The sequence below is a fragment of the Gouania willdenowi genome, chromosome 19 (genome assembly GCF_900634775.1).
Source record: "Gouania willdenowi chromosome 19, fGouWil2.1, whole genome shotgun sequence".
Taxonomy (NCBI): Eukaryota; Metazoa; Chordata; class Actinopteri; order Blenniiformes; family Gobiesocidae; genus Gouania; species Gouania willdenowi.
In genome coordinates this window covers 1,006,727-1,022,351 of record NC_041062.1, presented here as the reverse complement: position 1 = coordinate 1,022,351, position 15,625 = coordinate 1,006,727, and the positions used below count along the sequence as shown (strand labels likewise).

General features: G+C 35.4%; 1 protein-coding gene across 3 annotated transcripts in view; it reads right to left on the bottom strand.

The window, feature by feature from the left end:
* LOC114481282 (disks large homolog 5-like) overlaps positions 1-14,872 on the bottom strand; it is a 40,385-nt gene extending 25,513 nt beyond the window's left edge. For 2 of the 3 annotated variants that reach the window (XM_028475970.1, XM_028475973.1), the window contains exons 1-4: positions 14,012-14,872; positions 4,515-4,583; positions 2,557-2,725; positions 1,694-1,837 (exon numbers count right to left, since the gene is read on the bottom strand). In XM_028475970.1, the coding sequence (XP_028331771.1) occupies positions 1,694-1,837; positions 2,557-2,725; positions 4,515-4,583; positions 14,012-14,312 (683 nt within the window). In that variant the 5' untranslated portion in view covers positions 14,313-14,872. The remainder of the gene's footprint in view (positions 1-1,693; positions 1,838-2,556; positions 2,726-4,514; positions 4,584-14,011) is intronic. The other variant, XM_028475972.1, reaches the window with a different exon arrangement.
* Between the last annotated feature and the right edge of the window lie 753 nt (positions 14,873-15,625).

The window sequence follows — 15,625 nt, the reverse complement described above, 5'->3', positions numbered from 1 at the left end:
AACTCAAAAGGTACAACTAAAAGTTCCAAAAAAGGACTCAGTAATGATCTTTATTCCTCTTCATGCAGGAACGTTGGAAACCATCAGGACCATCAAGGTTAGATTTTTTTTCTCAAAGAAAAAAAAAAAAAAAAAAAAACTTTCTTCCACTTTTCAATGTCCCATGTTTGGTCCTCTCGTGCAAACTCCAAACAGGCAATTTTGTAGCGTTGAAGACGACGAGGCTTTTGAAGACGCTTCTTGTTCTTAAAGCCCTTCTCTTGCAGATGCCGTCTGATGGTTATTGAACTGCAGTCGGCATCAGTAACAACCAGTGCGTTGGGTCAAGGATCGTCCCGTGTCTTAATGGACAGCCAAACGGATCCTCCGGCTCAAGGCTAGTTAATTCTTTTGGGTCTACCACTTGAGTTTTTTATTCCATAACTATTGCTAGAGTTCTTGCTTATGCAGCTTAACAATCCAATTTAGCACTTTAGAGTAGCCATTAAAGGAAAAAACAAAAATCATATTATCGGTGGACCTCTAGTTTTATGGCATGCAATCACAAATTTCATTATTTAATATTGTATGTCAGGTAGTTTTGCATCAGGTATAAATTTCAATATGAATAAAAGACTAAATTCAATGTATTATTTCTGTCATGTGTAGAAAAGCCTCTACCATCTCTAGATTAAAGCTGTACTGTGGAACCCTCTTTATACAAAGACTAAGAGCTAAAGCTTCCCAATGTCCTAAGCAGCTAATTGATTAAAACGCAATATAGAGGTCAGACCAATGTGATTGTCCCATTAATAAAGCAGAGTTTTACTGTAAACGGATAAGTGCAGGGACACACAGACCAATAATAAAGACTTTCTCTGGTGTGCAAACAGGAACCAGAAGGAGAGGCTTAAACACCAATAATCCTTCATCTGTCCGTTAGCATCAGGGGCCAGATGTTGGCTCCCTACACTTTGGGGACAGTATGGCATCAATGAACCAAACAAATGGAGCGGCACTCTCTTCATGTCAATGTAGAACAGCTTATTTCACCGCACAACAAACGCTTGGTGCAAAGCATTATCCTCATGGCGCAGATGCCGTGCCATTACCACAGGGTTTTCATAATGATTACAGAGCAAGCTTTGGCATGAACTCTGCTCACAACATGTAGTCTGAAAATACCATCAGGTTCAAGCAGCCACAATCAAACCATAGAACAGAGAGATTTCATGCAAAATTCAAAAGAAAAAAAGGGACTATGGATTCATACAAATGCACTGGCTGTTGAATAATGTACAGTATCCCTTAGGTTGGTTGAGGGTATGATGATGCTATAAGTCAAATTTTTCAAAATTTTGCCAGATCACATTTTTCTTTGTTCCCATTTATATATTCTGAATATCTGAACCAAAATATCATCAGTAAAGAGTGGCTTGCATTTCTTTTCTACGCATCATTGGAAAAGGTAACTTGAATGTTAATTATGTTGGGCATATAAGCCTTTTTGCTTCTGCCGGTTTCAGTCTCGCTATGTATTTTTGAATTGTGACAATAGAACAATAGAAAAACTGCCAACATTGTGAAAAAGTGTCTCCCCTAAATGTGCAGCAACTACATTTTTTGGTACGGATGCTTACAACGTCAATTAGAACATCAGAAAAAGCAATCTGACAAAATTTGGAGAAAATTAATTTGTAGATTATTTACTTACTGATAGAAGTCTGCCTTCTTCACAGCCTCTTCGCACCTCTTCAGGGTGGTGCTGTGTTGGTTCTGCAGGGATTGCAGCTCCGCCATTGCCTGTGTGCACTGCAGCTTGAGACGCTCATAGTCATGACCTGCTTTTGAGTTTGGTCTAAATAAGGAAAGCAGGGAAAGGACGTGACGTGTGAAAACAAAGTTACACGAGTCAACCTGGGAGAATGTGAGCGAGATGAACAGAACTGAAACTTTACGCTGTAAACACACACAAAGCAAGGCCTCATTAGAACTTGATGAGTCACAGAGGGTGATCTATCTTTTTATTGTTCTAAAGCAGTGTTTCTCAAATGGGGGTACGCAATGACACAACAGGGGGTACTTGAGAGAGAGAGAGAGGAAATTTAACAAATAAAGTGTCAGTCTTGGTCTCACCCCAGGCATGAGATGGCAGAAAATGATAAAAACTATAGAAATAAATCTATTCAGGAGCCACTAAAGTGTTTTTTCAACCTTCGGACCTCATGTAGGGTCGCCTGGAGTTTTAATGGGGTCGCCTGAAATTTCTGAAAAATTCAAATAGATTTTTGTAATTTTTGTAAAATCTTAAACAACTGTATTTCTACACTTTCACTTTGGGGAATATAAATCTAATTCAACTAAAATGAAGTTCAAAAAAAAAAATAAAAAAATATCTGCGCTCAAACATGATCAAAAACTAATTCTAAAAAAAAAAAAATTCTTGATGAAATAAGAGAAAGGGGGGCTAGAGCCAAAAGGGTCTGAGAACCACAGCTTTAAAACAGCGAATAAGAAAAAACAGTGCATGTTTGTTATGGATGAAAAGCAGCTGAGTGCATGAGGTCAGAGCAGTACCTGCAGTCATCAAAGGTAGTTCCTGGCGAGGAGAGCGCGAGGCGTTTGCGGAGTTCGTCTCGTTCTCGCATTACATGCCTCAGCTGATACAGAATGGTCTCCATCTTTTCGTTGACTTGGTGGCTATCCATGTTGACAGGAGGTGGGGAGGAGGCTTGAACAGAAGTACCTGTGCAAGTAAGCCTGTCACTGCTGGCATGATCCATTTACAAAGCTCAGATATTGGAGGGATTTAGGAATCATCAAGCACGATTAAAATGATCAGATTTCCATATGCGTCATTGATTAACTGAGCACACCTCCCTCTGCTCACTGTGGTGGCTCTGCTCATTTACCTGATTGGACTCACCTGTTTCAGTTTTACAGAGGAGGCAAGATTGACCTAAATTGAGGTCAAATAAGCTCAAAAGTTGTTTTTGTTTTGAAGCACATAGACTTCTAGTATCTCTCCAAAATTAATTAATCATATCATTAAAAAAATATGTAGAGATGAGTTATTTCAAACTCAAGGCCCAGTGACCAAATCCGGGCCATTTGTACATCTACTTTGGCCCACAGGAGAAAGTAAAATTGACAGAAAAAGTATAAATTGTTGTTTATCTCAACTAATTCAGCTGTAGATATCTCAGCCTCTCCAAATACACAAATTCAACCAAACTCCACATTATTTGCAGGGCTCACAGTATGTTTATATAAAATAATGCTGTCATTTTTTATGTCACATTGGTGAAAAAACTAATTTTTTTTTTTTAGTCCTGCAATTTTCCTCAAGTTATTCCACAAAATGTCCCAATTTGATGACTATAGTCCAGGGGTGTCAAACTCATTTTAGTTCAGGGGCCAAATACAAAGAGGTTTAATTGGGCCACAGATTTTTTGTCAGAGAACAAATAATTTAAAATGTAAGAAACTGACAATATCTAAGCAATAAGTGACAGATATCAGCCCCTACAGGATCTACACTTTAAATTTCATGGATTTTGTGACCAATTCCTATTAAATCAAGGGAAATATTATTTTTTATACCTTTATTTCACACTCTGGGCCCATATAAACCATACAAATACACATAAAAACACACATTATGTAATATTTTGGGGAAAATTGAAGGATTTTATAAGAATTGTGTTGTTTTTTCCCCAACAGTTTAACATTAAAAATGACTGCAATCATGTGATATAAGCACCAGGAAAACTGTGAGCACCTGCAAATATTGTTGAGTTTCATCTACACTATGATTCATGTTTTCTCTGTTATTTTTACTTTCTCTTGTGGGCCGAATAAGATGCTCCAAAGGGCCGGATTTGGCCCCCGGGCAATAAGTTTGACACATGCAGATTAGACAAAATCTACAAATTTCTTTATGATTTTTTGTCAATTCTAATGTGTTTGATTTTGTGAACATAAGTCTGTGCTATATTACTACATCGTACGTCCTATGTTTATATTGTTTATTTATTTATTATTTCTTAAACTGTTACTGGAGTTGGCTTTTTTAATCTCATCATACATGTGTACAGTGACAATAAAGGCATTCTATTCTATTCTACATTCATTATTCTACCTAGCTCTTTCTTTTGTCAACAATATTTTCTTTCTTTCAAAAGGACAGTGTGATAATCTTTAAAAACAACAAACCTACCTGATGCATTCTTTGACCTCATCATCTGTCTGACTCACAAACATCCTCGGACTGATAAAGGTTTTTTTAAGCGTGTGAACTACTCAAATCCTCTTGCCCTTTGAAAGCGTGTGTGTTTCTGTGTTGATTTTCACTAAATCCTTCTCACATCTGTATAATCAGTTGCATGTGCTTGCTCTAAATGGCCAGTAAACCAGTGACTCACTAAAGTTTTTGAAAGCTGTGGTCCATTTTTGTATTTTCCTACCCTCAAAGACCAACGCTACCTCACTGGTTTTCATTAAACGTCGACATCAAACACGTGTTCCACACTCACCTAAGCTGCTGAGGGAGCTGCTACTTTCTGAGTCCGATGGCATGGTGGACAATACGCTGTAAGTGGAGCCTGGATGGTGGACAAAAAAAGCTTAAAGTCAGCTTTGAGTGTACTCAACCTTGTCTGTATTATAGTTGATGATAATCTGGAGCATTGTATGCTACATCAAGGTTCTGTAGCTTGGGTTACAGTCGAGAGCCATCACTGAAAAAAGGGCAGCTGGAGAAATAATAAAGTGGGACTTTCCCCAACTCTGGGTTGTGGGCCTGTGGGCTGACGGCGGAGTGTAGCTAATTATCAGTTGAGCAGGGAGCTTGAATACAGAACAGCCAGGGCCCCAAAGAGGCTGAAGCCTTAGAGTCTCTCCTTTTATCTCCTCTGACTAAATCACACAGTCCCCCTGTGAAAGCCCCTTCTTTTATAGCCTACAGTGATTCATAATTAACTGTACGTAGAGAAAGCTCACACACAACAGCAAGCTTTGTTAGAAAAATTACATGATGACAATAACTACAACCTATTGAAATAGCTAAAAACGACTTGATCTAAAACACTGACATACCTTAAGTAAGAATCCTTCATTTAATTTTTAACGTTTTTTTTATGGATTGTTTTTAGTAGTAGTAGTATTAGGTTACAGTTTGTGATAAACACATTTTCCAATCCAATCCAGTTTATTTATAGAGCACATTTAACAACAATGCTGCACAACAAAACATAAAACCCAGATTTATAACAATGTAAAATACCAGTATTTAAGAGGACATTTTTAATAATAAAAAAACATCGACTCACACGGTGTGAAAAGCCACAGCAAATAGATGTGTTTATGAAATTAAATTTAACAACAGGAACAGAAGAGGCTTCTCTTTTGTTATACGATACACATTTTCCAACCTGGAATCCATCCTAATCTCTTTGTTTTATTCAATGTTTAATACAGGTAATTTCTTACAAAAAGAAAGGAAGTGGGTGTAACATTGTCCTATATGACAATACAAACAGATACTCAACGTGTAATTTAATAAAACTAACATTCATGTCACTATAGATACAGTACAAAGTTTTTTTATTGAGCATACTTTACTTGTTCATGTTTATTTATAATTATCAAACATATGTATATTTAAGCAAAGCGGTTTTCTTTGAAGTTTGCTTAATATTAGCATTAGCGTCCGCCTTAAAAGTTAAAACTTATCTACAGCAAAACTCTGTCAAACAAATAAAAAACCCAGAGTACAAGTTTAAAATACTAAGTGACACTTTAGCCAGACTTCTAGTAAGTTTTAAGTCAAATTTGTTTTCAGCAGAGCTGGTAATATGTCGAGTTTTCTATTTTGAGGAAATAAAAACTTACAATATCGCCTATATCACCATATATATATTTTCTATAGCTTATTTTGTTTTGAAAAACACTTGTTTTAGGAGTCATTGCATTCACTACTTCTCAGAACAACATTAAAAAACACAGTATGATGGATTGTTGATAGTACGTTCTAACCCAGATGTTCCCCACACTACCGAACTCACTCATACGTGCTGTCCCTTGGAGGAGAAAAAGACTAAAGTGGAACATATTGTGCATCAGCAACTTTAACCCAAAATTGTCTTTCTGGCCAGACTTCATTTGTAATAAAACTATTGAGATTTATATCGCATATCACCATTTTAAGAAAATATATTGAGATATGAGTTTTGGTCCATATCGCCCAGCCCTAGTTGTTAGTTTTTTTTCGTTTGTTATTGACATTAAATGTAGTAAGTTCAACTGCAAAGAATGCAGAAAAGGGAAACCTTAATAAAACATTTGGCTGCACAAGTCTTAAACAAAGTGCCTGCGATGCACATTTGGTCAGATCTTACTTGGCCATATAGAACAAGCAGCGTATAGTTTGGTCCATCCTAGATGTATATAGTGCTGCAAAGGCTTGGAGCAGCAGCATGACAAACGATTCTATTTACCCACATCTCACAACTCTAAATCAATCCGTGGCTGGCCGGGGTCCCACTAGCTAAAGGAGGCTATGAGACTACGAGGAGCCCAGATGACCCCGGTTTTTTCTCAGTAAAGCACTAAAAAAAAAACACAAAAAAAGAGTGATGTGCCTCAGGAACTGCGGCATCCCATGGATCAAGCTTTCTTTGTTCTCACTTTAGCTTAAGTTTCCCATGACTCTGAACAGGGAGAGCTTCACTGAGCTAGGTGCACTGTGTCACTTCTCTGCTTTATGGAAATCATATGACCTGGACCATGCCGTGGTGTGACCAGGAAACGTAAGCATTTCATGTTCATTTGGTCACCTAGAAAGCAACAGCTACAGCTCCAACAATGCACGGAGTACTGATATAATCTACAATCATAGGGATGCACAATTAATCCACTTTTAAACGATTTTGGTTTGCCACGATTAAATTACCCTGACCGTCGGCAATATTTAAGTTTAAAATGTGGGCTCTGCTACATATCAAATCAGGAACTTTCTCAACCATTAGTCATTTGGTGGATTGATGTGAGCTATAATTGTTTCCAATGAGTATTTATTCAGTTAACACTTGGTACATTTAAAATTATTGAATTATTGTCTTGTTTTTTTGGTATAATTTTTATTTAAAGCTTCATTTTGCACTGTAAACATTGTTGTTTTTTTAAGGTAGTGCAAAAGAAATACAGATGTTTTTTTCCTAACGTAATACATAATTGTGATTATAATCGTGATTACAATATTGATCAAAATAATTGTGATTATCATTTTGGCCAAAACCGTGCAGCCCTACAATCATGTGGTACTCTACTCCATTGACATTTCAGTTAAAAATAATGTTTGACAAGGATCAGCTTTTAAAAATAAATGTTGCTAAAGCTCCAAAAAAGAATAAATAAATAAATAAATAAAAAACTTTCCATTCAGAAGCCTTTCTATTCAGGAACTAAGCATGAAATATTCAGGGTATAAGATGAAAACACAAACTAGGGTCACAACTTTGTAAAAAATCCCCAAAAAATCTTACATTTTGCTTAGAAAATTATTTAAAATCATCTATAGATCATAATGATGGGATGAACGAGTGATAACACACATTTTAAACAATCTCAATTTGTAAATAAGTGGAAATAAACAGTATTTAGTGCAGTGGGTCACAACCTTTTTTTTGATCGTGACCCCATTGTGACATCAAGAATTATTGGCGACCCCAAAGATATTTTTTTTCTAGAAATACTTTTTGATCATGTTTGAGCACACACATATATATATATATATATATATTTACTGTATTTAAGTTGAACTAGATTTACATTTCACAAAGTGAAAGTATAGAAATACAGTTGTTTAAGATTGTGTTTCAATAAAAAAAAAAAAAAAAAAAAAGAGAACAATAATTATAAATTATTCAAAAACCTATTTAGAAATTTTCAGAAATTTCAGGCGACTCCACATTGGGTCCCAACCCCGAGGTTGAAAAACACCGATTTAGTGGCTCCTGAATAGATTTATTTCTATAGTCTTTATAATTTCCGGTCATATCATACTTGGTGTGGAACCAACACTGACACTTTTTTTGTTAATTTTCCTCTCTCTCTCAAGTACCCCCTGTAGTGCCTTTCCCTCTCCTTTTGTGCATTTTGTTGTCCTATGTATTTTTGTTGTTCTTTTGTGTATTTTTCTGTAATTGTGCATGTCTTTCTGAGCCCTTTTGTGTATTTATGTTGTTCTTGGATTTTTGTTGTCCCATCGTGTATTTTTTCTCCTGTTATGTATTTTGTTGTCCTTTTCTTTATCTTTGTTCTTTTATGTATTTCTCTTGTCCCATTGTGCATTGTTTGATCTTTTTGTGTCCTTTTCATTGATTTTGTTGTTATTTTGTGTATTTCTCTGTATATTTGTATGTTTTTATAGGCTTTTTTGTGTATTTTTATGTTCTTTTATGTATTTTTGTTGTCCCATTGTGTATTTTTTTCTCCTTTCATGTATTTCATTGTCTTATTAAGTATTTCTGTTGTTCTTTTGTGTATTTCTCTGTAAATTTGTGCTTTTGTAATAATTTTGTGTATTTTTTTACTGTCATTTTGCCCATTTACTTTTGGGGGCCGCGAGTTGCCAATGATTGTGATATACGCACAAGTTTTTGTTTTTTTTTACCAATCTTAAAGCACCGTGATGTTATTTTTGCCTGTGTGGCGTTTTGCATCAGCAAGTTTAAACCAGAATTGTTTTTCTCATCAAACTTTATTTGAATTAAAATTATTGAGATTTATATCATATATTGCGATTTTCAGAAAACATATTGAAATATAAGTTTTGGTCCATATTGCCCAGCCCCAGTTTCTAACTTAAACTATCCTGCTGCACAAAGCTGACACTTACAATGAGTTGTCGTCTATGTATTGTTGATCATGAAAATGTGGAGAAAAAAAAGAGTCAACACTACAGTAGTAAAACGTTCTTTACACACGTACACCATTGAGCATCATTGTCACATTGTAGCTCGAGTGTCTCACTGATCATTTTCACATGCTTTATTTAACCCTCATATTGCTGACGTTCCATATTATTAATGTGCCAGTGGTTTTGTTTTTTGTGCAAAACGAATGAGAGATTCAGATTCCTTTACTAATGATAACAGTCTCCTTACAGTGCACTGATGATCAAACAATGGGATGTTTACAGGCAAATGGGTGTGTGTGACATCATCAATCATGTGATTTCAAGATTGCGGAACACGTGTTTTAAAACTGTAAAGTCGTCCCATTTTCAAAAGCTAATAAAACAAATCTGGTGCATAATAATGTGTTTCGTTACTAATAAACTACATTTCAAAGATTTTAAGGCCACGTTTGTAAAAACAGTGGAGGATCCCTTTAAAATATTTTATTGGTGCCTAAAAAGCCAATGTGTGTTTTTTTTTTAAAAGCTGGCATATATCTTTCCTAGCACTTCAGTTACATGTGCTTCTGTTTTTAAATGCAAATTCATATGCACAGCCTTGAAAATGTTTCTATGTTTACAGTTCAGATGCAGTGGTTTGAAGAGGAGAAAAAATTGAATTAAAAATACTGAATTTTTGTACATTGTGTAGAAGTTTATTGAGTACTTTAGACTTAATATAATAGTAGTTAATGAGTGACTTAAAAACATGTATTTGGTTATAATTATTTAATGTTTTTAGTATAAATATTTTAATAAATTAAGTTCAATAACATTAAAATTAGTAAGTTGTGAGAAATTAAAATATATATATATATTTTTTTTTATTTTTTTTAAATTAAAGTCACTTGAAATTTACAAAAAAAATCCCTAAAATTTTGAGTATTGATAATTTTAAGTTTTTAAGTAAACTTAAAAATATTAAATTACCTACTCGAAAGCTTTGAGGTAATTTGTCGATGTCCACAAAAGTTTTGAATATTCTGAACTTATCCAGGTTTACAGTGTGACTATAATTTAGAAACATAGTTACCGTACACACAGCTGATTTCCTTGGGAAAGTGCAGTGGAGAAACCAGTCTGCCCAGTAGCAAAAGCTTAGCCCAATTGTGTCCTGTTTGACTACCAACAAGGTGTTGCACTCTACTAACTACTAACAACCTTGGACATACTAGAGTGCAAACATATAACTTCTTGAGAAGTTGAAAAGCTGTGACAGCATAAAATGCATATCTGAAGGGTATGTAGTGGAAATGCATGCAACATAAAAATAGTTGAACGTATTAATAAACTAAATATGTGCACATTTATTTAAAAAACACATTTAAATAACTTTTTTGAATGATTTTATAGCTACACACAGCTGCGTATGGCTGCTCCCCATAGATTGTATATTTGTGGATTTGTCTTACAAGATTTCGCTGATTTTTTTTTTTCATTTAGGTTTTTTTTTATTATGCATAAAAATGCTCGATCAGGATTCATTACAATTGTATTTATTTTTTAATGCTTAAGAAGTCAAACAGTAGGTTGAAATCTCCATCAAAAATTGAATATTTCCGTTCCAAAACTCCTATCTCGATATTTTTTCTCAAAATGACGATATACGATATAAGTCTCGATATTTTTAACTCAACGTCTGACCAGAAAGATAATCCCTGGTTAAATTTGTTGACAAAAATGACACACAGGCACATTTATTAACAAACAGCTGCAAAATATGTTCCACTTTAGTCTTTTTCTCCTCTAAGGGACAGCACGTGTGAGTGAGCTCTGTAGTGTGGCTAGTTTAGATGAAGGTCTGGGTCAGGACGCACTCAGAAATCCATCAAACTGAGATTTTCATTCTGTTCTGAGAAGCAGCGACTCCTAAAACAGGTATTTAAATACAAAATAAGCTATAAATATATATCAAAGATGTGAAAAAATTGTAAAAAATGATGGGATTTGCAGTCTGTGATTGTATAAAAAAAACAACTAAAAAAAAAAGATATATCTCGATATAGGAGATATTGTCATTTTCTATATCCCCAAAACAGAAAACTTGATATATCTTGAATCTCGATATATTGCAAAGTTCTAGGGGGTACTGGGAACTGCCAATATAAATGGTTTTAACAATGACTCTGTAGGAGTCGAGGGTTTGAGCTTTAGATATATGATAAGGTATATGTTTTCTGTGGTATTTTATTTACAAGGATGGACAGATAAGTTTAGAACATTAGTGCATTAAAGGAACAGCGAGGACAGAGATGGACTTGTATCACCGCTGGGGCTCTAAAAATAGACCACAATATCAACATTCTTTTCAGCATTTACAATAATGCCCAATCTGAGCATTAAACAAATGACTTTTGTGTGTTTTAGAGTCAATTTGTGTTATTTTTGATGTATTTTTTTTGTTTTGTTTTGTGTATTTTTGTTGTCATTTGGTATATTTTCCCAGTTTTTGTTTTTTTATATTGCTTTGTTTTTGTCATCATTTTGGGTTCGTGTCGTTTTGTTTTGTTTGCACGTGTCTGAGTTAGAAGATTGTAGAAATCCAGGACAGCCACATCAAGATGGGCTGGATAAACAAAAGAGAGATAGTAGATATTATTGACACATAAATAAATAAATAAATAAATAAATAAATAAATAATGGTGCAGATGGGACTTCCAAGCCAAGGGAAGAGATGACGATGGGTTTAAAAATGTTGTGAAGGTGTTTATGAACATGACTGATGTTTGAACTGATAAAACCAATGTAGGGGGAATGGGATTGTTTCAGATTCATTCTGAATGGGAGTCCAAACAAGAAGCTCCACTCCACTACAAACAATTCTGCCACCATCAACCAAAACCACTCACTGTACTGTGCCCAGTTCATTCATCACTCACTCATTCATTTATTTATTTATTTGTGCACTATTGATGTTTTCCCCCAGTCTCACCCACTCACATCAGGCTATACCCTGACTCCCACTACACTACATTGATTGTTTGATCCCTTTTAGGACCATTAAATACTTCTTTGACAAAAAGCCAGCAAGCTGTGCTTTTAGTGCACACGGCAAATGAAACAGGCAGTGAAGTGTGAGGTAAATAGGCATTAGGTCACATGATTGTGCAGCTAGCTAGCTCTCTCTCTCTCTCGCTCTCTCTCAATTCAATTCAATTCAAAACAGCTTTATTGGCATGAGAAGCAAGTTTGCATTGCCATAGCGTGACATAAAAGTGTTTCTCAAAATTAGCAAATGAAAGCATAAAAAATATGGGGTTTTAATAATGAATATTTTTAGTAAAAATGATAATCATACTAAATATTACCAGCAACTCACAAAAACGACAACAAAAACACACAAAATAAGAGATAAATGTATTGAATAATAAAAAGGACAGACAAAAAACAACAAAATACACAAAACAATGATAGAAATGATCTTGATTAGGATAATTAATCTATTCACGAGGGACTAAATACTATTTGATTACACTTATTTACAAACTTAGATTATTTAAAATGTGTGTTAGGGTTCGTTCCATCATTATGATCTATAGTTATTTTTTCACAGAATTCTGAGCCAAATGTTCTTGGCGGACAAAGGGGGGGACTTGAGCCAAAACAGTTTGAGAACCAGTGACATAGAACAATGTACACACAAAAAGAATAAACATTTTAAAAAATAGCAACATTTGTGTTGTGCAAAACTCTCTCTCTCTAAAGGAAAAGTCGTGCCCTTCATCAAGTTGTTTTATGGTCAGTACCCCAAATGTTAGCGAGGATCGAAACTAGGGTGGGTGTTTTAGGGGTGGGCAATATATCGATATTCAAGATATATCGAGTTTTCCATTTTGGTGATATACAATATCGCCTGTATCAATATACATAATTTTATAGCTTATTTTGTATCAAAATACCTGTTTTAGGAGTTGCTGCTTTCACTACTTCTAGAACAATTTGACTGAAAAAACAATGACTTGTACTCTGGGTTTTGTATTTGTTTGACAGTTTTGCTGTAAATAAATATTAACTTTTAAGGTGGGCGCTAATGCTAATATTAAACAAACTTTAAAGAAAACAGCTTTGCTTAAATCTATATGTTTAATAATTATAAATATACACAAACAAGTAAAGTTTTTTCAATAAAAACAATGTACTGTATCTACAGCGATTTGTACTGTGTGATCGTAAACATCAAAACAAGTTAAAAAAAATATAGATATATATCGATATAGGCAATATTGTCATTTTCTATCTCGCCAAAATAGAACACTCAATATATTTTAAATCACAATATATTGCCCAGCCCTAATATACATACAGTGCATGTACACAAACACCTACATATGTATATATTCATACGTCGTGCTCTTCATCAGGTTGTCATATGGTCAATAGTAGGGTGTGCCAAAATATCGATACGACGATATATCGCAAGGTTTCGTCTCACGATACGTTATCAATTCACTGACGCCAAATATTGATTTAGAAAAAATAATAATAATAATTAATTGCAACATACAAGACATGACAAAAACTATATATATATATATATATATATATATATATATATATATATATATATATATATATATATATATATATATAGAGAGAGAGAGAGAGAGAGAGAGAGATAAAGTAATATATACACAGTACAATGACACAGGAGGTGAGGAGTGGATATTTACACTGTGTGTGTGTGTGTACACTTTGTTTTACTTAGCTGTCATTCAATGTTTTGCAATTTTTGTAAAGTCAATAAATTCTGAATTTCTTCAGTAACACAGATATTGTCGTGTATCATATATATATATTGATTATCGCAGAATTTATGTATCGTGATAATATCGTTACTGGTAGCAAAAAAAATATCGCGATATATCGTATCGCGAGGTACCTGGCGACACCCAGATCTGGTCAACACCCCAAATGTTAGTGAAGTTCGAACCCAGGTTGATGGTTGTCAACATAAACACAAAATGCATGATTTATTTGTAGCTAATTACATCTGCGTTCCTTATTATGACACATCATGTGCTATCTTTAATATGCTGTTATAACCAGTTAATTACTAACTCATTAAAGCTCACCGGTCGTGTGGTCTCTGGGTTCGATGCCGTTGAGCAGCACAGATTGCAGGTGAGGATGAGTGCTCTCCAGGGCCGTGCAGAACTCAGCAAAATGGTCCCTGTCCTTCTTGCTCATCAGGATCTTCAGGAGAAGGTCCACTTTCTCCGGGTCGGTGGAGCAGTTGTGTCCGAGCTCGTAGCGCTCAGCCTGGTTTAGTGTCCCGCAGTGAGACAACACATCCACCAGCCGCTCCGCATCGGTTACAGACTCCACCAAGTTCTGGTAACATTTCTCCAACAACTCTTTATGTTTGGGCTCCATCTCTGACGCACGCACACACACACGCACGCACGCACGCACACACACACACACACACACACACACACACACACACACACACACACACACACACACACACACACACACACACACACACACACACACACACACACACACACACACACACACAAGCGAGTGTGTGTGTGTGTGTGGTGGTGGTGGTGGTGAGTAAGCGGAAAAACTACCCAGCAAGACCCAGATGGGACAGGGTTTCAACCCGAACTGGAGGATACACAAGAAGTAGCCATATTTGTTGCCCAAGGCTGTTGACAAAGCGGAGATAACAACACATTTTCAACAGCCGCAGCTTCTTCTTCTACTACTTGTTCTTCTTCTACTACTTGTTCTACTTCTTCTTCTTCTTCTTCTTCTTCGCTGTTCCCGAAGGAGAGAAAAAACACAAGACGAAGAGAGTCTTTAAAGTGCTTCGCTACCAAAACAAAGCCGTCCTCGCGTCAACTTCTTCTTCTTTCGACATGTTCCCGAGTGCAAAGAAAGTCCAGGAGAGAGACTACAAACTCCGCCATGTCTCAGTGTGACTGTTCCAGCAGCTGTAGCTCTCTGCCAATCATATTAGCGCGCAGTGTACGTTTAAGGGGGCGGGGCTTAATGGATCCAGTCGCACCTGACTCTCAACAACAATGAGAATCAGAATCAGAAATACTTTATTTATCGCAGAGGGCAAATACTTATGTTACAGTCGCTCAGAAAAATAATACAAATAAAAATAAACACTAAACCAGTGATAAGCAACTGGTGGACCGGGGGCCACAGGTCTAATTTTATGCGGCCCCCAAAGTAAACGTACAAAATGACAGAAAATACACAAAACAAAAGCAAGAATACATTAAAAAAAAACAAAGAATTACAACATTGCAGAAAAATACGGTAAAATGCTAAAGAAAAAACACAAGACTACAACAAAAATGAAGCAATCGTCAACAGTAATACACAAAAATACTTAAAAATATATATACATTTACGGAAAATGACAACAAAAGTACAAAAAAAACAAGAAAAACACAAAAAATGACTCTGCAAATCCACAGCACTAACAAGCAAGCAAAACGACAACAGAAATACACAAAATAACTCACAACAAACATACACAGAATGACAGAAAAACACACAGTTACAATAAAAACTCTTTGTTCTTCCTCAGATTGCTCATTATTCTAATGCTGAACATAAATGTGGATCATGTGACCCTCTGATCATAATACCAGCCTACTAATAATAAACTTATATGATGTGAGCAGAGGTGAAAGTAACTTTGGACTGAAATCAGGAAGAAT